General features: G+C 38.8%; 1 protein-coding gene across 4 annotated transcripts in view; it reads right to left on the bottom strand.

Moving 5' to 3' along the window:
• The window catches only part of APLF (aprataxin and PNKP like factor), a 102,899-nt gene that overhangs the window by 46,270 nt on the left and 34,055 nt on the right, over positions 1–22,574 (bottom strand). For all 4 annotated transcript variants that reach the window (XM_006077650.4, XM_044926074.2, XM_025261263.3 and 1 more), the window contains one exon: positions 15,272–15,456. In XM_006077650.4, the coding sequence (XP_006077712.4) occupies positions 15,272–15,456 (185 nt within the window). The remainder of the gene's footprint in view (positions 1–15,271; positions 15,457–22,574) is intronic.

Here is a 22,574-nt window from a genome sequence, read left to right as displayed (position 1 = left end):
GAAAGCTATCTTATGATCAACTCAGAAAATAAGATTCCTTTGAAGTGGTATGAATAACAGTTTCAGTTTAACGAACTAAAGGTATTTTGAATCAAGTAAGTATTCTCATTAGCATCACAGAACCTTTTTAATATGTACTTACCACAAGTACAAAGAGTAAGCCTAGTCTTATCCTATTAAAAATGACCTCTTAATTACTTATACTTCCTGTGCAGTGCAGACATTGCTCAGATAAACTCCAGTCCTCAGGGTAAGGATGTGATGAAAACATATTAGATACACACGAATGTTCACCCCCACGTATAACAAGAACTCATGTATGCTGGCTGTCTTCTGGAAAAAGCTGGTTTTAATGTTATTTGGTATCCAACAGCTCAAATTTCTTGAAGATATTATCAACATGACTTTTTTAGACTAATTCCTTAGGTGTTTCCATAGTTTTTTCATTTTTAAGAAACACAGTAGGCCAACTTTCAAATGTTATCCAAACTGACTAAAGACGTTGCAAAAAGAACCTAGATCAAATCATGGTTCTTGTATAGTAATAGATAACCAGGTGGAGCTGGCCCTCAGTTGATGGCATTTGTACCACATCCTGCCAACATATATACTCTTTCCCAGCAAGCTGCTCAAGTACACCCCAATGTCATCTCCCTTTACTATAGGACCCCAACTAATCAGGACCTACTGTGGGGTGGAAACAGAGCAATTCTGACCCACCTCCTTATCTGCAGTCCCCTACTGGCTCAACTCTCACCAATTTTCTTTTTCTCTGTTCAGGTAGTACTGGGATAAGTGAGCAAATCTTTATTGGCTAAGCAGGGCCAGTAAAATTTCAGTCTCTTGTTCCTGTTGGCATCTCAGAACTCCACAATAAACGCTCTCAGAGCACATCTCTTCTCTTAATTTTAGAAAGGGACAAAATAACTTCTTCCACCAAACACAGCACTCTCCCAAATCTTACAACCTTTTTTTGTCTCAGTTCTCTAAGTATAAAGCCTGGGGGAAGGGACAGTGAATTTCTCATCCCTTTCAAAAGATCCCATAGGAAAAAGCCTAGCTCTCACTGCTGAGGGCTCCTTTCAAATATGAGATGCTTACAGTTAGTACTTCTGCCCTGGGTGTTGGGCCTCAGCAACAGTATGGGGACAACAGGGGAAAATATCCCACTCCTGTCATATTTATTAGAGGGGAAAAAAGGACACAGGTAGGAAAGGGTTAAATAAAGGAGAATACTTTCTTACCATGGAACACTGGGCAGAGACTGAAAAGAATGAGGTAGCTCTCTCTCTATATATATATCTCTAAGGATTTTTAAAATTAAAATATATATACATTATATACAAACACACATACACACACACAATGATTCCATCTAGGTTGTAAAAAAAAAAAAATTCCCTACATATCTATTTGAGTACTTACCTATGTAAATCCAAATGAAAAGATTTAGAAGGGCGTAAACCAATGTATCAGTATGCAATGAGATGGGAGGAAAAGGTGAATCAAAATTTTCATTTTACTTTAACATGCCTCTGAATGCATTTTTGACAATAAGCATCTACTATATTACCATTTAAAAAAATGAAAAGCAAACCAAGTAATACAAGAAAAGATATAAAGTATAAAGCCGTCATATTTCAACTCACTCTACTTTTATGAAATATAAAGAAGGATTTATTTTTTAAATATCTTTACAAGGAATATGTTTAACATGTTAATTTATTCCAAAAGAGAAAGGAGTAATAAAGTCACAGATATCAATACTATAATGGATCAGGGGTTCTCAAATATTTTAAGAGGCATAAAAGCTGGAATTCATAATGTTCATTATGGAACTCCATGAAATATTGATATTCAGTAGGCCCTTGGCATTCAAGAATTTAACATTTGTGGTTTCAATTATTCATAAATGGTCCCAAAAACCCATTACATGCAGTAATTTGTAAGTTTGCTGAGACATAAATTCATACTATGCCAGTTAAAAAGCTCATGAGCCAGAGCAAGTCACTGAACTGGCAAATGAGAGAAGAGGAAAGATGGAGATTGCTGTGTACTTGGAAGAAGTAGGGGAAGGCCGAGAGCTCCATTTTTTATTTTATATCTGAGACCCACATGGCTTATGTCCCAGAGTACATGAAAATGTGAAGAATAAAGTGTAGGAGGCTAGAGATTCATGACAGAAGAGACAGATCTCCTACACTCTCTATAAAAATACATGCTACAGACCTCAGGAATTGAGGAGCATGCAGCTGGTGGAAGGTGACCTTGGTGCTTGAAGTTGGCTAAAATGTATTATATTAAGGCTATTTGGGCTTCCCAGGTGGCTCAGTGGTAAAAAAAAAAAAAAAAAAATCTGCCTGCCAATGCAAGAGACGTGGGTTCGATCCCTGGGTCGAGAAGATCCCTTGAAGAAGGAAACGGCAGTTCATTCCAGTAATCTTGCCTGGGAAATCCATGGACAGAGGAGCCTGATAGGCTACAGTACAAAGGGTCACAAAAGAGTCAGACACGACTTAGTGACTGAACAACAAACTTAACAACAAGGCTATTAAAGTAGCCTGTTAAGTTCCCCCAATAAGTCCTCCCTTATCCCTCAACTCTCTGAAGGTTTCTTTTTCTTTTTCTAGCTTGTGAGATATTAGCTCCCAGACTAGGGATTAAACCTGGGCCCCCAGCAGTGAAAGCACTGAGTCTTAACCACTGTGTCTAGACCACCAGAGAATTCCCCATCTGAAGTTCTAATATACTTCAAAGGAGAGAATAAAGAACTTCCCCTGAAACAAAGATTCCCTGGAGAAGGAAATGGCAACACACTCCAGTACTTCTTGCCTTGAAAATCCCATGGACGGAGGAGCTTGGTGCAGGCTACTATTCATGGGGTCGCAAAGAGTTCGGCATGACTGAGCGACTTCACTTTACTTCCTGAAACAAGGTCAATGAAGCAATTTGCTGTTGTCTCCAAGCTGCCCTTGGAAAGAATGTTTGTGCTAATAAATTGTCTTAAAAGTGCTGTATCAATCCATTAGTTCCCACAGGTTAAGGACTAAAAAATTCTAAACTCCAGCCTTAACTTCACTCTTGAACTTCAAACTCATTCATGGCATACATGAACCGTGAACTACCAGATGTTCAAGCTGGATTTAGAAAAGGCAGAGGAACCAGAGATCCATTTGCCAACATCCACTGGATCATTGAAAAAGCAAGAGAGTTCCTTGCTTTTATATACTGCTGCTTTATTGACCTCGCCAAGGCCTTTGTGTGGATCACAATAAACTGTGGAAAATTCTGAAAGAGATGGGAATACCAGACCACCTGACTTGCCTCCTGAGAAGTCTGTATGCAGGTCAAGAAGCAACAGTTAGAACTGAACATGGAACAACAGACTGGTTCCAAATAGGAAAAGGAGTACGTCAAGGCTATATATTGTCACCCTGCTTATTTAACTTATATGCAGAGTACATCATGAAAAACACTGGGCTGGATGAAGCATAAGCTGGAATCAAGATTCCCAGGAGAAATATCAATAACCTCAGATATGCAGATGACACCACAACTTACGGCAGAAAGCGAAGAAGAACTAAAGAGCTTCTTAATGAAAGTGAAAGAGGAGAGCGGAAAAAGTTGGCTAAAACTCAACATTCAGAAAACTAAGATCATGGCATCTGGTCCCATCACTTCATGGGAAATAGATGGGGAAACAGTGGAAACAGTGGCTGACTTTATTTTTGGGGGCTCCAAAATCACTGCAGATGATTTCATGACTGCAGCCATGAAATTAAAAGATGTTTTCTCCTTGGAAGAAAAATCATGAAAAACATAGACAGCATATTAGAAAGCAGAGATATTACTCTGCCAACAAAGGTCCATCTAGTCAAAGCTATGGTTTTTCCAGTAGTCATGTATGGATGTGAGAATTGGACTATAAAGAAAGCTGAGTGCCAAAGAATTGATGCTTTTGAACTGTGGTGTTGGAGGAGATTCTTGAGAGTCCTTTAGACTGCAAGGAGATCCAACCAGTCCATCTTAAAGGAAATCAGTCCTGAATACTCATTGGAAGGACTGATGCTGAAGCTGAAACTCCAATACTTAGGCCATGTGATGTAAAGAACTGAATCATTGGAAAAGACCCTGATGCTGCGAAAGACTGAAAGTGGGAGGAGAAGGGGACGACAGAAGATGAGATGGTTGAATGGCATCACCCACTCAATGGACACTGAGTTTGAGTAAACTCCGGGAGTTGGTGATGGACAGGGAGGCCTGGTATGCTGCAGTCCATGGGATCGCAAAGAGCTGGACACGACTGAGTGACTGAACTGAACTGAACGAGTCCCATTACTTCATGGCAAATAGGTGGGGAAAGAGTGGAAACAGTGACATTAGCAACTGAACAATAACAACAGCTAGACATTTCTTCCTCAATATTCTATACACCTCACACTCAAAATGTCAAATTTGAAATCCACCCTCTGTATTCTGTACCATAGTTTTGGCTGAAATAATCTAATCCACTTGTTTTAGCCAGAAGATGTGGATAAATTTCTTGGATGACTATCTTTCATTTCTTCTTTACTTCCCCCAGATCTAAACAAGTGCTGCACTGTGTTTCTTAAATATTTCTCTAATTCATCCCTATCATCCTTAATATTAGTGCCTCAGTCAGATTCTCTTCATAACATTGTCAATGACCTTATCCCCCTGTTTTTAATCTTATTCTCTTCCAATTTCTCCTCTGAAGAGCAGATAAGATTATCTCTGGCTGAAAACATTTCAAGGTCCTCCTTCACACTACCGGCTTCATCCTCATTTTGCCCTGCCGCCCAGCTCTGCACCAAGAATGCTAAGAACAATGGTCCACAGCATAGTCTTTGTACCCTCTCTGCTCTTATACCTGTTGCCTCATCGACCTGGGATGGATTCCTACACCTGGTTCATGCCCACTGCCCTTAGGATTGGCCCAGGGTCACTTCTTTCAGGAACCCCTCCCTAGAAGCTGGTTTATGGAGTCCTCCTCAAGACTGCCATAAAAATCAATGTGTTGTCACTTTATTTTAGGATTTGAATCATGTGCCCCACGAGACTATTTGCTCCTTATCAACTATGTCTTCTTCATCTTTATGCATTTAACCCCACATGCCAGCATACTGCCTTACATATAACAGCAAGACTGCTTAGTGTAATGATTATTAGAATGGTCTTTGAGCTCAATAAATGGTTTTGGGTAATTTTTCAGCCATTGTTGTTAACATGTATTACTACTATTTGTTTAATGAATGCTTATTAAATGAATGAATGAATAGATGTTTCTGTGGGACTGATCAGAGACATGCTATAAATGGTACAATCCAAATAGCCAATCAGGAGCAAAGGATATAAGATTCCTTGATGTAGTAAACCAACACTAAGGAGCTCTGGGGATACAGTCTTAATTAAGAGAGAGCTATGTAAATAAGAGTTATATTCTTTACCTCTCCTGTTATTTTGGTCAGTCAAGGCAAGAATCTAGTGTACTGGAGACAAATGAAGATACTCTTAAAATATCACCTCCCTACCAGCTTTCAGGAATAAACAACCTGGTTTTGGTAATGTTTCAAAGATTTTATTGAACATCTAGACCTTCTGATATTCCTGATAACTTAATATTTTTCTTTCTGAACAGCCCTGATTGCAGCCTTTACAGCTGGCAGAAAAGGCTTGACCTTTCTTAAAAGTTTCACTTGTGATTATCAAACTTTATGTGTTGGTTTAAATACAGTAAGACATGCATACTACAGATTTTCTTCTGGAAAAAAAATGTCTCTTCTTAGGGGAAAAAAGGGAGTTGTATTGCTATTGTAAAAAATCAATAAAAATAAAACTCAATTAGATAGAAGATGGAGCTCTCATGCCCTGCAATGATAGCAAAGCCCAACAAGAAGAAGACTCCTCATTTTTCCTGGCAATTATTCAGCCAATAAAAGAGCCACAGACTCTTAGTTGACTATAGTCCTGCCAATCTCCTTTTCCTCTCTCTAAGAGTTCTCTTAAGAGTTCTCCTTCCCTTACACTGAGGGAGCTTCCAGCAGAGGCTTGCCAAGGTTCAGTTCAGTTCAGTTCAGGCACTCAGTCATGTCCAACTCTTTGCAACCCCATGAACTGCAGCACACCAGGTCTCCCTGTCCATCACCATCTCTCGGAGTTCCCTCAAACTCATGTCCATCGAGTTGGTTATGCCATCCAGCCATCTCACCCTCTGTCATCCCCTTCTCCTCCTGCCCCCAATCCCTCCCAGCATCAGAGTCTTTTCCAATGAGTCAACTCTTCGCATGAGGTGGCCAAAGTACTGGAGTTTCAGCTTTAGCATCATTCCTTCCAAAGAAATCCCAGGGCTCATCTCCTTCAGAATGGACTGGTTGGATCTCCTCGAAGTCCAAGGGACTCTCAAAAGTCTTCTCCATCACCACAGTTCAAAAGCATCAATTCTTTGGCGCTCAGCCTTCTTCACAGTCCAACTTTCACATCCATACATGAAAAACCATAGCCTTGACTAGATGGACCTTTGTTGGCAAAGTAATGTCTCTGCTTTTGAATACGCTATCTAGGTTGGTCATAACTTTGCTTCCAAGGAGTAAGCATCTTTTAATTCATAGCTGCAATCACCATCTGCAGTGATTTTGGAGCCCAAAAAAATAAGGTCTGACACTGTTTCCACTGTTTCCCCATCTATTTCCCATGAAGTGATGGGACCAGATGCCATGATCTTCATTTTCTGAATGTTGAGCTTTAAGCCAACTTTTTCACTCTCCACTTTCACTTTCATCAAGAGGCTTTTTTAGTTCCTCTTCACTTCTGCCATAAGGGTGGTGTCATCTGCATATCTGAGGTTATTGATGTTTCTCCTGGAAATCTTGATTCCAGCTTGTGCTTCTTCCAGCCCAGCGTTTCTCATGATGTACTCTGCATAGAAGTTAAATAAGCAGGGTGACAATATATAGCCTTGACGAACTCCTTTTCCTATTTGGAACCAGTCTGTTGTTCCATGTCCAGTTCTAACTGTCGCTTCCTGACTTGCATATAGGTTTCTCAAGAGGCAGGTCAAGTGGTCTGGTATGCCCATCTCTTTTGGAATTTTCCACAGTTTAATGTGATCCACACAGTCAAAGGTTTTGGCATAGTCAATAAAGCAGACATAGATGTTTTTCTGGAACTCTTGCTTTTTCGATGATCCAGTGGATGTTGGCAATTTGATCTCTGGTTCCTCTGCCTTTTCTAAAACCAGCTTGAACATCAGGAAGTTCACGGTTCACGTGTTGCTGAAGCCTGGCTTGGAGAATTTTGAGCTTTACACTAGCGTGTGAGATGAGTGCAATTGTGCGGTAGTTTGAGCATTCTTTGGCATTGCCTTTCTTTGGGATTGGAATGAAAACTGACCTTTTCCAGTCCTGTGGCCACTGTGGAGTTTTCCAGATTTGCTGGCATATTGAGTGCAGCACTTTCACAGCATCATCTTTCAGGATTTGAAATAGCTCAACTGGAATTCCATCACCTTCACTAGCTTTGTTCGTAGTGATGCTTTCTAAGGCCCACTTGACTTCACATTCCAGGATGTCTGGCTCTAGGTGAGTGATCACATCATTGTGATTATCTTGGTCGTGAAGATCTTTTTTGTATAGTTCTTCTGTGTATTCTTGCCACCTCTTCTTAATATCTTCTGCTTCTGTTAGGTCCATACCATTTCTGTCCTTTATCGAGCCCATCTTTGCATGAAATGTTCCCTTGGTATCTCTAATTTCTTGAAGAGATCTCTAGTCTTTCCCATTCTGTTGTTTTCCTCTATTTCTTTGCCAAGGTTAAAGACCTCAAATTGCTGATCCCAAATAAACCCATCTTTGCTGGAGAAATATCTGGAAGTCCATTTGTTTCAGGTCAACAGTTTGGTGATCTGTACAGGGATCAGAGAAGACCTTCAACAGCTCCAGGGCTGATGAGCAAACAGGTGCAGCATCCACAATCAAGTCCACTGTGATCACTGATTTTTCTCACAGATCCTGGAGTTTGAAGGTACATGTTTCTCCAGGATGTGAGCCCATACCCTCTTTGCATTTGAAGCTCTCTCAGCTTTGTTTGGAGTCTGTTTTGAGTTTTAATCTTCCAGGTTAAGGTCTTATTCTGCATGAGGGTACTCATTTGGCACTTTGGTCTGACTTTGAGATGAAACTGTTTCAACTGAAGCTGGCTAAGAAGCCTTTAGCTTGGCTTCTCCAGGACCAAGTTATTTCTTAGAACTGGCTGTTATTAGGCCTGCAAGTTGTTTGAGTTGTAAGCTGTTTGAATTGAGCTGTTTAAGTTGTAAATTATTTAAGCTGCTTGAAAATTATTCTTTTATTATAGAAGAAAACCTCTGAGAAGTAAGATTCCAGTTACCTAAATATTTTGAGGCTACCTCACCCCCCACAATAGATACTTCAACTGATTCTATGCTTAAAAACTAGTCCTTCTTCATGTGCATTTCCAACTGGACCAACCTGACAAAGGCAATTTAGAATATCAATGGCCATTGTGGGAAACTTTTGAAATCCCCAAATTTAATTCTCTTAAAGCCAAGATGGATTACAGTAACTCAAAAGTTTCTAGGACTGAATGGAATGACAATTTTGATTGATATTTTGAAGCTTCCCAATGTTATCAGAAGTTTAAAATTGCCTCTCTGCAAAATAAGATTTTAAGATTAACTGAGGCAAATGATTAAAGAAAAATAGAATGGTTTCTGAAGCTTCAGGCTCTTCTTCCTTAGCTTCTTTTCCTCAGATTCCACATCTGGTGCCATCTTGCCTCTCCCTTAGCCCCTACGCCTCTGGCACAATCTTCCTCTTCCCTTCGACACTGTCAACACCTCCTCTCTATCCTCAATGACCCACACTCATTTTCCTGCCAAACTTTCCATTTTCTCTGAAACTCTCCCTACTCTCTTCCTCTGAAACTGCCAGAACCTGTCCCTTTAAAATTAAGCCTTCTGAGAATCCAGATGTTACACTCTTAGTTTCTTATATTCCTTGGACTAAAGCTGAACTGTGAGCCATAGTCAAAGACCTTCCCAAAGTAACAGAAGATCCTCATTGATTTGCAGAGGAATTTAATATAGTTATTCAAACTTACCAACCTTGTTTCTGACTTATATCATCTAATTTTATACTTGTCAGTGAAGACTGGGCCCAGCACTGGATAAAAACATTTAGTTGGGAAAATCCTGAAAGGTCTCTAGAATTACAGCTCAGTGACCAGACCACTAACTTATTATATGATCATGTGTGCATGCCTAGTCTTTTCCAACTCTTTGCGACTTCATGGACTACAGCTGGCCAGGCTCCTCCATCCATGGGATTATTCCCCCAGGAATACTGAAGTGGGTTGCCATCTCCTACTCCAGGGGATCTTCCAGGCCCAGGGATCGAACCTGTGTTTCCTGTGGCTCCTGCATTGGCGGGTGGATTCTTTACTCCTGAGCCACCTGGGAAGCCCATTATATGATCCACTTCAGCAATCATGAGGCAATTTCATCAGGTGATTTCTATGGCTTTCCCAAAGCCTGTTGATTGGAACAGAATTCAGGCCTGCACACAAAAATCTGATGATCCTATTCATGACTATTACAATCAACTTCAGATTGTTTTAAAGGAAAATTCTACTCTTCTTTCAGATGTTGATTCCACCTGGGTATCTATTAACCCCATGTTTATTAATGGACTGAACTGGGTCCTTTCTTTTCTAGTAAAAAGGACCAGGATAGAATGGGGAACTATGTCCACTCCATATTTAGCTCATCTGGCAAGCCAGCTCACTCAAACTCTAGATGGATCACCCAAAAGGAAGACTACTATCTTCAAACCACCAACTAAAGACTCCAAACAAAACCAAAACCCTCCTAGTTTCTGCTATTATCGCAAAGAGCCAGGACATTCGAAAGAGACTGCTACAAATGTACTGTTAAGTACTTCAGATGCCTTCAATCCTCTAACTAGCCTTTCCAACATCTGCCCAATTCTCAATGACAGGACTCTGAGAAACAACAGGGGCTCGTCCCAGTCTCCCCTCTCCGTCAGCAGTCTGAACACAGCTCAACTAGTGGGATTTCTAACGAGCCTCAAGAGGTTCCTGTCTCTGAACCTATTTCCTTTCACTTAGGCCCTTTGAGAGATGCATACCCCTTTCTCCTTAGTTCCTCGGCCCCCAACTCATTTATTAGGCTGAGACTTCTTAAAGAAGTGTCATGCTGGAATTTTTTTTTCCCAAAAAGGGGAAATAATTCTAAAATTTGACAACAGTTATCAAAGTAACAAACCAGGTGAATGAAATGATCCTTTGACATCTTTTATTTGGTTTGCCTCTGATAGTACTAGAGCTAATACTGATCTAGAAATATTGATCACTTGTCTCTAGTGAATCAGTTACCACTCCCCTTATGGGTAAAATCTCCAGCTGATACTGGCAAAACTCACAGCACACATCCCAAGATTCAAGTAGATCCCTCAAAAACCACTTAACCAGACTTAATTAATATTCTATAAGAAAAGAAAGCCCTGAAAGGCATAAAGACCATAAAAGAACGCTACAAGGCTCAAGGTCTCATTAACCCTTACACCAGCCAGGTGAATAAAACCTAGGGGCTGAGGGGTGGAGGTTCCTCCAGGATCTCTAAGCAGTAAAAAACACTGTTATCCCTTGACACTCTGTTGTTTCTAATACCCATAATTACTAACATCCATTCCAGTTGATGAGGCTGACCAATATCCTTCTGCCCTCACTTAGGAAGAAAAGCAATTCATCTGGACAGTAATGACTCAGGGTTTTGCTGAGAATCCTTATTTCTTACAAATACTAAAGGCTGATCTGGATTATGTAAGGTTCCCTAGAGGTTCTACTTTGTTGTAATATGTGTTTCATTTGCTTCTTTGCTCTCCTTCTCAAGCCTCCTCACAAAAGGACAGTATCCACTTGCCAAAGCTTTTAGGAACATAAGGTTATCAAAGAAAAATTACAGTTTACTCAAACCCAGGTTTGATATTTAGGGCATCTGATATCAGCACAAAAGCTTTAAGGAGATCCAGATATACTTCATGATATCCTAAGCTTCCCCAAACCTAAGACTACATGCTATATGCTAAGTCTTCTCGGGCTGGTTGGTTATTTCCAAAGCTGAATTTCAAATTTCTCTCTTATGGCCAAACCTATGTATATGCTTTATTAAACAATTAACAACCATGACCCAAACTTATGGAAAGAACCAAACAATGCAGCCTTTAAAGCCTGAAAGTTGTGTCTCATGAACCCACCTGCCTTTGAGAATCCCAATTATCAGATTCTCTCTTTTTTTTTTTCCTTTTTATATATGAAAAGGAAGAAAATGCCCTTGGGGTACTCACCCAAAACCATGGGTCCACCAGCAACCCACATTGCATTACAGCCAGAAACTGGACTCTGTGGTATAGGGATACCCGGCTTGCCTTAAAGCCATTACAGCTACTGCTCTTTTGGATATGGCCACCAAGAAAATCATGGGATCCCCTTAAGCAACTTTGTACATCACGCAGTAGAAGCCCTCCTGAATTCTCGTCACACTTAGTACTTCTCAGTCAGGTGCCTTACGTCCTAAGAAGTAAGTCCTTTCATTAACTTCTCTTCACATAACTCCTTTATGCTGTACCTGCTACTCTTCTCCCCTCTGTCACCAAAGAAGTCCCTAACTGACCACCAAAGAGGACACTGACTGACCACCTCCTGACTCATAATGATTTACAGGAAAGACCTCCTGGTAACACTGACTTCTCAAGGTTCACTGACATTCTTATTTAAAAGGTAACAATGGTAAATATGCCAGGTATGCTTCGCAACTCCTTTTGATGTTGTTGAGGCAGCTTTGGCCAAATAGGCGGAATTATACACTCTCATATGGGCTTGTACTTAAGCCAAGGGCAAAGCTGCCAATATTTAAACTGATGGTATACACTTTTACAATATTATACACAAATATAATATTTATACACTATACAGTAGCTTATGATTTTGTAATACTATGAGGTAACGTGACTTCCTTACTCCCTGCTGAAATACAATTTTAAGTGACTCTTATGTTTACTGGATGTAATATTTTTATCTGCCACTTTAGGTATTACTAATATTCTGGGACATTCTACACTTGACTCTCTGGAAACTGAGGGAAATAACTTTGATGACACTTCTGCAGGGAATGTTGCCAATAGCAAGGGGCCTATAGCAACAGGGCCAATAGCAAGCTGTTGGTCCAAAGAGAAATTTTCCCAAATGATAACTTAAAAAAACAGACTAAAGAAGAGGAAAAACAAGATTGAAAATTGAAAAATTGTTGGTTTGATAAAAGAGGAAACTCTGGTTTAGACTAACAACCCAGTCCTCCTGGACACTCTAAAATCCCCATTCTTCAGCACTGTACATGCATTAAACCACTGGTCTACTGAAAAAAAATGATAGCATTCATCAATCAGCATTGATCTGCAAACATTAACAAGGCCATCAAAAATATCTACCTCACTTATCCCACTTGTCTGAAATACAACCCAAGAAAGCTTGTTTATAATGCTCCCAGACAATTTAGACAGCCCAATGAACCATTCAAGGTCTCACAACTTGCTCTGGCTCATGGATACAAATATGTTTTAGTAATGGCCTGTGTGTTTTCACATACAGACAGGCATCCCTTGCAGACATGCTACTGCTTCTTCTGTGGTTAAAGTCCTTTTAGAAAAGATTATCCCTATCAGGGGAATTCCTCTCAAATTTCATGGCCATCAAGGAACACATCTTATTGGTCAGGTACTACAACAAGTGGACTTCCCTGGACTTTACCTCAGACGGTAAAGTGTCTGCCTACAACGCGGGAGACCCGGGTTCGATCCCTGGGTCAGGAAGATCCCCTAGAGAAGGAAATGGCAACCCACTCCAGTGTTCTTGCCTGGAGAATCCCATGGATGGAGGAGCCTGGTGGACTACAGTCCATGGGGTCGCAAAGAGTCGGACACGACTGAGCGACTTCACTTTCACTTCAACAAGTCTGTGCTATTTGGCCAATTTTCAACACTTTCACTGTGCTGAAAGTGATCCCTGTTTAGTTGAATGCACTAATGGTATTATTATTACTCAGTTGACAAAATTAGTAAAGGCCCTCTAAAAATTTTGGCCAAAATGCCTTGTCATTGGTCATTCTGAATCTCAGATCCACCCCTTTCAGAACTCATAAGCTCTCGCACCTTAAGATAGCCACGGGATGCTCTTGCTTCTTTTGACTCACAACTGGTAAAAGGAGAGATACTCCAATATAGCAAAAGCCTAAATGCTATTAAAAATAACTGTGTTTTGGTAGAGCAATCTGTTCACAGTGTACTCTTGGGGGATGATGACCTAAAATATACCTGACAACCTGGACATTTTGTCTACTGGAAAGAAACACCTCCAGAAGAACTCTCTTCAACCTCACTGGAAAGGCCCCTATGACGTACTGTTAACCAGCCTTTGTGCCACCAAACCCCAAGAAGGAGACTCTTGGATTCACATGACACATATAAAAATGTACCAAACCCTGACTAGATCTGCACATTATCTGATGACCTGAAAGACAAGATTTCCCAGAATTGAAGCAGATGACTGATGAGACAGCTTTCTGAAGATATCCAGACCAGGCCTGTTGGCAGCTTGTCTGTCAAACCTTTGATGATGACAGAACACTTCAATACCCTCCAATCTCTATGATTTTGATAACATACAAACTTTAGATTAAAAGTGCCTGAAAATTCTTCCTCCTACCTCTCCTTGATACTTGAATGTGACTTCAATAGGTTTCCATCTGTGTACTTTCTCTCCAGTGTGAGATGCCACACCCAGCAAAGGTCCCTCCTGGCACTAAAGGACATAAAGTCACTGAAAACCTGACTCTTGATTAGCAATACTTTCAGAGAAAAATCTTGACCAAAATGAGGAAATGTAAAAAATTAAATAGAGTTGGGAGACCAGAAAGTACAGTTCTCATGCCCTGAGATGACAGCAGAGTGCAATTGGAAGAAGAAAGAGTCCTCTTCCTTCATGGCGAAGACTCAGCCAATGAAAAACCATGAAATCTGTTTACTATCAGCTATAAAAGTATTCTTTTTCCTCTGCTGTGCAGGAACTTGCACCCATGGCTGAAGACTCCAAAATACAATTCTCTGCTGATCCCAAATAAACTCATCTTTGCTGGAGAAATATCTGGAAATCTATTTCCTTTAGGTCAATAATATGTTTAGAGAGTAGAGCAGAGAATATTAGGGCTCAAAATTCACATAAAATTTATAGGTAAGTTTTTATGGTCAATATATGTGAGTTAGAATACATTTTGTTTTCATTTATTAAGCTTGACTCCATAAGTAAGCAGAAGAGTTGAGCCTATAGTGATTAGACCCTGCTTTCTAGCTGGAAGAAAGGATCCTGTTTCTCACTAGAAAGGAGGCAGGAGTGAGGGGAGAACTATAAAAGACCTGATTCTCGGGGATAGTGGCTGAAATTTCAATCAATCCAGTCCATACAATTCTAAAAGCAATCCTATTCCTTTGGCTCTCCCTGAGACTAAACAGATGGAGACCCACACAGCTTAGCCACAGGACTACAAGGATCATGAAAATGATCATTTAAAGCCACTCTTCTCCTGAAAGGAAGAATACCTGACCTTTTTGTCCTAGAGTCATATCTCTCCCTTTTTTTTCCCCTTCTTTCTTTTTAAATTCATCCAATAATCTCATTTTCTTAGAGTACCCAGTATCAAAGAATGCTTAAGTCAGCCAAACCATTCTAATGAATTAGCAAAAACTGAAATAGGATAGAAAAGATTTATAAATATTGCAAGTAAACCCAGAAGTAATTCTGCAACAGGCTGTTAAGAACTACTCATTAACTGTTCCTCTCTTAATACTTACCAAGAGAAAAGTAGTGACAGGCAGCCTGAGAATGACCAAAAACCCAGAGTTTCAAAAGGGAGGTACCAAATTATGACCAGAGTCAAGTGGTCTCCACCTATTTTTCAGTTTGAAAATTTCTAAATTAAATAGCTCTTCTACATTGCAAGTGCTATATTAAAAAGCCAAACAACAAAATCAAACAAAATAACAAATCTTGAGAAACAATATAAAAAGCATTTTTGGTTTTTCATTGATATATATAGCATATAATTATCATAACTAGAACACTTGTCAGAGAAAATAAACAACCAAATACTGAATATTTTAAAAATCACCTTGGATGAAATGATAGACTCTTCCTGATCATCATTTTTGCACTTTTTTCCTGTGTCTTGCTCTGCTGATGTACTTTCTGAACTTCCTGATGAAATTAATCGCTTTTTTCCTGGCTGTGTTATGTTTACTTGGGTTTTATCTTTGCAGACTCTTTCTTTTTCACTTTCCCGAGTTACATTATTACCTTAATCATACACAAGCACATAAACACAAGGAAAAAAAAGAAGAAAATTATCTCCTGTACCTTCAAATGTCAATAATTCATACCCCCCCAAAAAAAGAAATGAAAGCAAAAATAAAAATGATAAAAGAGCAAAGACTCTATCTATATTAAGGCCAATCTGAAAATGCATATTTCCCAATCTCAAGAAGTATTAAGCAACACCATGGCCAAGACCTCCAGCCCTGAAGATATATATCCAGGCCAAGATGCTAATATGGACAGGCACCATCCTTTAACGGTTTAACCTTGCCTCTCTGAACTTTGGTCTCATCATCTAGAAAAAGGGAATTATAAAAACTCATGGAGTTATTAGGAGGAGTAAATCAGGTAAGATACATAAATTATTGGAGTATCACATGTATATTAGTGATATACATATATGGATAGTTCCTTAATTTTAGCAGTGAATTTCTTTAACAGAAAATCTGACCTATAGCAACCAATGAATTTTACACATACTTACTGAGCCCCTACCACCCACAGTGAGAAATGCAAGTTAAATTACCTTAAAACAGATTACCTTTAGATACCTTACCTAAAGACAGATTAAAAACCTAAAATAACTGAAAAGGGAAAGCAACCTCTACAAACCTAACTAAGAAAATAAATCTCCAATAACAATGGATACTGCATTGTCATAACCCTGATTCAAGGTTCAGTGTAGTGGAGAAACTTAAGTCAGTATCATATTTTGTTTAAAAATTCATGAACTATCTAATCAGAAAAGAAAAAAGATCTAAAGAAGGAAATCCTCATGGTTGTCTTTCTTCTCTAATTTAAGAGGGCAGAGGCTTCCTGTGCCTTCTTCACTATTCCCTACTTTGTGTCTCCAGTATCTAGACCCGGGCCTAACACAAAGTTCAGTTCAGTCGCTCAGTCGAGTCCGACTCTTGGTGACCGCGGCACGCCAGGACTCCCTGTCCATCAACAACTCCCGGAGTCCACCCAAACCCATGTCTATTGAGTCGGTGATGCCATCCAACCAGCTCATCCTCTGTCGTCCCCTTCTCCTCCTGCCCTCAATCTTTCCTAGCATCAGGGTCTTTTCCAATGAGTCAGCTCTTCACATCAGGTGGCCAAAGTATTGGAGTTTCAGCTTTGACATCAGTCCTTCCAATGAACACCCAGGACTGATCTCTTTTAGGATGGACTGGTTGGATCTCCTTGCAGTCCAAGGGACTCTCAAGAGTCTTCTCCAACACCATAGTTCAAAAGCATCAATTCTTCAGTGCTCAGCTTTCTTTATAGTCCAACTCTCACATCCATACATGACCACTGGAAAAACCACAGCCTTGACTAGATGGACCTTTGTTGACAAAGTGATGGCTCTGCTTAGGAATATGCTGTCTAGGTTGGTCATAACTTTTCTTCCAAGGAGTAAGCGTCTTCTAATTTCATGGCTGCAATCACCATCTGCAGTGATTTTGGAGCCCAGAAAATAATATCTAGAATTGGAATTTCTGGACCAAAATATGTCTGTCAAATTTTCCCTTATTCTAGGCTTCCCATCATCTTAGGAAAGTCTCCCAGAAGTAATAGAAAAACATTTCCCCAAATTTTCTTCAAATGCCTTAGTTTCCGTTTTTAACACTGGGTATTAATTCAGTAGAAGCTTATTTATAAATGTGACCTGAGCAGTGAGTGCTCTATTATTATTTTCTTCCAGATGGAAATCTAATTCTCCCACATTGTATTTAACAATGATGTATCCTTTCTCCACCAATTTGAACTGATAATTCCTTGTACATTAAATGTGTGTCATTCTAATCTGCTTTGAGGTGTTTCATTCTTTTTTACTGGTCAGCTTAACCTAGTCCTATGCCAGAACTATCAACTACTAGAAGTAGGCACCAGGCCCAGATTGTGATAAAGGAAAGGAACAGAGATGCCAATTTTATCCATTTTTATTTAAAACTTATAGGATCGAACTTATAAAATAAAAAATGCTTCTAAAAGCAATAAATAGATCAGAAGAGCTGAAATAATCATAATTCTATAGATATGACTATACATCTAGAAAATCCAAGAGGCTAAAGACAATCAGAATTAGTTAAACCACTTAACAAGGTTGCTTGAGATAAAAACAAATGATATTTCTGTCCTTGAACATATATTAAAAAATTGCTTAATTCATTTTCTACAATGCTGACATACCTATATAGGTCAAAATCTGACATGGATGGCACATATGGAGAAAAATATTAGCCACACTTAGGAATATAGATGCAAAAGTCCTACATATTTATAAATCTAACAACATAAAATAATATGCCATCATGATAAAATGAACTTATCCCAGGAACACAAGCATAGTGCAACAATAGGAAACCTATTAACATCATTAATTACATTAATATATGAAAATGCAGAACTGTTTCTATACCAAAAATTTTTTCAAAAAATTCAAGTTATCTCTGACTCAATCAACTTAAACATAATAATCAGAATCAAATACCAATCATATTAAATGGTGAAATACTAACACAATTCCTATTAAAATCAGGAACAGAGATGCCAATTTTATCCATTTTTATTTAAAACTTATAGGATCTAGAACAGTCTTATGGACTCTGTGAGAGAGGGAGAGGGTGGGAAGATTTGGGAGAATGGCATTGAAACTTGTAAAATATCATGTATGAAACGAGTTGCCAGTCCAGGTTCGAAGCACGATACTGGATGCTTGGGGCTGGTGCACTGGGACGATCCAGAGGGATGGAATGGGGAGGGAGGAGGGAGGAGGGTTCAGGATGGGGAACACATGTATACCTGTGGCGGATTCATTTTGATATTTGGCAAAACTAATTCAGTTATGTAAAGTTTAAAAATAAAATAAAATTTATATAAAAAAAATAAAATAAAATAAGAAATGCTTTTAAAAGCAATAAATAGATCAGAAGAGCTGACATTATCATAATTCTATAGATATGACTATACATCTAGAAAATCCAAGAGGCTACAAACAATCAGAATTAGTTAAACCACTTAACAAGGTTGCTTGAGATAAACAGAATAGTACTTTAAGTAAACACTGAACTATAATCAAACTAAACAATGTCAGTTAAATATTTATCATCTGTAATGTCACAGAGAAAATACTCAGTGTACAAAATTAAATGTAAACCAAACGGTTTGGGGACTATTTACTACTTCAACCTTTATCAGCATCTGTCATTTTTCATTACTTCATGTTGGAGGGTTAAAAGATGGGCAAAGAAGAGTACTAAAGGGTAGCATGAAACCAGTGAAAATATAAAAGCTCCTTTTAATCTACCAAGAACATCAAACCCTAGGAGTTACACCTTGTCCTGGGCCCTAGAGACCTAAGGAAGCAGAGATAAGCAAAGAGAAGGGGAAGCTCTGATAGTCTTTGCCCAAATATACTCACTTACCAATCACTAAGGGACATGGAAACAATCTTAGCTCAGGTCTAAGAAACTCATGATAACATCCAAGGGATAATACCTGGGGACCCAGAAAACTAAATAAACTAGAAGTATATTAGTTGAAAAACAGAAAGGATAGCCTGATCACAGCAAACATTCATGTACATATGTATGGCAAAACCAATACAATATTGTAAAGTAAAAAAATGATAATAATAATAAATAAATAAAATAAAAATGGAAAAAAAATAGAAGAATTAAAAAAACAGTTAAAAAAAACTGAGAAAAGATCTAGAAGAGAATGCAAGGGCATATTAATAAAATAAAAAGCAAAAACAAAACTAAACCTCCAAAACATACAGAGGGTAAATTTAGGTGGCTATAAAGTGATATGGTTCAGAGCATGTGCTTTACAGTCAGGCAGAGCTACATCTCAATTATATCTCTGCCATTTATTATGATCTTAGGTAAGTCAAGTCAGTTAACATCAATTAACATTATTATTTGTCCTGTATTTAAAGACACAGATGGTTCAAAAATATCAAGATGGTTTCAGGTAGTCTACATAAAGATCAATGAACACGATATAGTATTAAAGCTGTAAAAGATTTAAAGTATCCTATACTTAAATGAGCCTAAAATGCATCCTGGAAATTGATTTTTTAAAAATCACTAGCATTGGTCTATTGACCTGGATGATAAACTACTTAAATGAACATAACAACAATAAAAACTACAAAGCAGAAAAAGTCAAAGTACTCCAAACTTTAATTAGCTGGATTCAAGTACTAAACTGTTATTTCCTTCTAAATCTGTCTTTAAAAAAGTTAAGTAACCTACCTTTTTTCTTATATTTCCCCAAAGTAGGAATTTATAAGAAATGCTTAAATGCAAAGACTTTATTTTGAAGCTTGAGCTTTGTGCACTATATAATGGGGGCTTCCCAGGTGGCGCTAGCAGTAAAGAACCTGCCTGCTGATGCAGGAGCCATAAGAGATAGGGGTTTCATCCCGGGGTAGGGAAGATCCCCTGGAGGAGGGCATGGCATTCTTGTCTGGGGAATCCCATAGACAGAGGAGCCTGGCAGACTATAGTCCATAGGGTCACAAAGAGTCAGACCTGACTGCAGCAACTTAGCGCACACACACTATTTAATATTCCTGTCTAAAGCAATGTCAAATTACTCTCATTTGTGTTTCCAAGGTGAGATGTCAAAAAAAGTGCTTCATATTTTATATGGTACATTTACCAAGTGAAAATAAATGGATATATTCATAATTGGAAGCAAATATATTTTGGACAATTATAACTAATGTAATAATGATAGTTCAGTTCAGTCGCTAGTCGTTTCCGACTCTTTGCGACCCCATGAATTGCAGCACGCCAGGCCTCCCTGTCCATCACCATCTCCTGAAGTTCACTCAGACTCACGTCCATCGAGTCCGTGATGCCATCCTGCCATCTCATCCTCTGTCGTCCCCTTCTCCTCCTGCCCCCAATCCCTCCCAGCATCAGAGTCTTTTCCAATGAGTCAACTCTTCACACGAGGTGGCCGAAGTACTGGAGTTTCAGCTTTAGCATCATTCCTTCCAAAGAAATCCCAGGGCTGATCTCCTTCAGCATGGACCAGTTGGATCTACTTGCAGTCCAAGGGACTCTCAAGAGTCTTCTCCAACACCACAGTTCAAAAGCATCAATTCTTCGGCACTCAGCTTTCTTCACAGTCCAACTCCCACATCCATACATGGCCACAGGAAAAACCATAGCCTTGACTAGACAGACCTTTGTTGGCAAAGTAATGTCTCTGCTTTTGAATATGCTGTCTAGGTTGGTCATAACTTTTCTTCCAAGGAGTAAGCGTCTTTTAATTTCATGGCTGTAGTCACCATCTGCAGTGATTTGGAGCCCAAAAAATTAAAGTCTGACACTGTTTCCACTGTTTCCCCATCTATTTCCCATGAAGTGATGGGACCAGATGCCATGATCTTCGTTCTCTGAATGTTGAGCTTTAAGGCAACTTTTTCACTCTCCACTTTCACTTTCATCAAGAGGCTTTTGAGTTCCTCTTCACTTTCTGCCATAAGGGTGGTGTCATCTGCATATCTGAGGTTATTGATATTTCTCCCGGCAATCTTGATTCCAGCTTGTGCTTCTTCCAGCCCAACCTTACAGAAGCAATTACAGAATAAAACAACTAGGAAAGAAAAGAACTTGCTTGCAAGGAAGAAATTCACACTGGTCAATTTTTGGTTAAATAGTTATTCTTTCTATATTACAGAAAATGTTCTAATGAGAGGAAGTATCTGCCCCCTCTCCACTACCATCCTCCATTCCCACTCCCTTCCAGCAAACAGAGAGGACCCACACTTAATGAGAAATGTTACTGATAAAGATATACATGTAATGATGGGGGGAGTAGGGAATTCAAAACCACTGTCCTGGAATAAATAAAACCCTTACCAGGAAATCTTAGATTTAAATATGAAAAAGCTCTGGATTAAATCACATCTCCCTCAACACATAATATATAACCTATTCTTGCCACAAGATCGTTCTGATCCTACTATAATCCAAATTAGCATTTTAAGTAAGGAATATTCTGTACAGATCCCTGAGTTGTTAACTGAGAAGGAAAGGAAGGAATGGGTTGACAAACTTAATGAAACTTCCATCAGCTCTGATGCTTCTTTCCTTTCTGGGACAATGTAGACAGAGCAAAAAGGAGTGGCATGGCCTATATGCTGCCCCTTCCACTTCTGCTGCTGCAAAGCTGTGATGGAAGCTTGCAATGAGCTAGGAATAATCCTCACTCACTTGAATCTCTGGCTCTTCCATCACTGACTTCATCACACATTATTTTATACCCTGCACTTGTGTAGGTGAAAAATCATATTAAATTTTGAAAATACCTTTTTTAAAGTAAAGCATAAGATTTTCATAATCTTGGGGGGGGGGGAGAAAACAGGAAGAAAATTTCCTATTTTCTATTAGGACAAGTTAACTGCCTATTAGTATAAAAATATTTATTCAGAAGGATATAAAATCAAAGTCTCTATACTGTATCATTTATAACATCCAACATCCAATAGCACAAAAGGAAAATGTGACCCACATAAAGGAAAACAGGCAGCCAACAGAAATTAAACCTCAGATGACTGAGAAGTTGCAAATGAAATGCTGACTGAATAATACAATGTAGCAAAAAGTTTAATAATCTTTAATCAATGGGAATATCCAGAAGATGACTGTGGTATCTGCCACGACTATGAACTGTGCTAGAACACTGGTCTCATCATCTTTGACTCTTTCAGCACATAACATTGTGTGCTTGTAATTTTTTAATTTAATTTGAAATGTTTTTACTGTGCTTGTCTTTTATCATAGGCATGACCCTAATGGATTTGTTTGAAAATCTATTTAATGACATCTGGAACTAAAATTAGTATAAATCAAAAAACCAGAATTTAAAATAAAATAGTAATAATAATTAGCAGAATTTGCAGAGGAACTAGGATTCAATCCCTGTCATTTGGGCTCCAGTGAATTCCCTCACTAATGGGTATACTACTGCCTCTACATTTACTTTTACTATTTTTCTTACATATATAAATGGCACATATTGTTATGGGTGAAACCTAGAGTTGACAGGAAACAATTTTTCAAAATGGTTTTTTTTCACTGTAGTACAAAGGGAGT

The sequence above is a fragment of the Bubalus bubalis genome, chromosome 12 (assembly GCF_019923935.1).
Source record: "Bubalus bubalis isolate 160015118507 breed Murrah chromosome 12, NDDB_SH_1, whole genome shotgun sequence".
Classification (NCBI taxonomy): Eukaryota; Metazoa; Chordata; class Mammalia; order Artiodactyla; family Bovidae; genus Bubalus; species Bubalus bubalis.
This window is presented reverse-complemented; position numbering and strand designations above follow the sequence as displayed.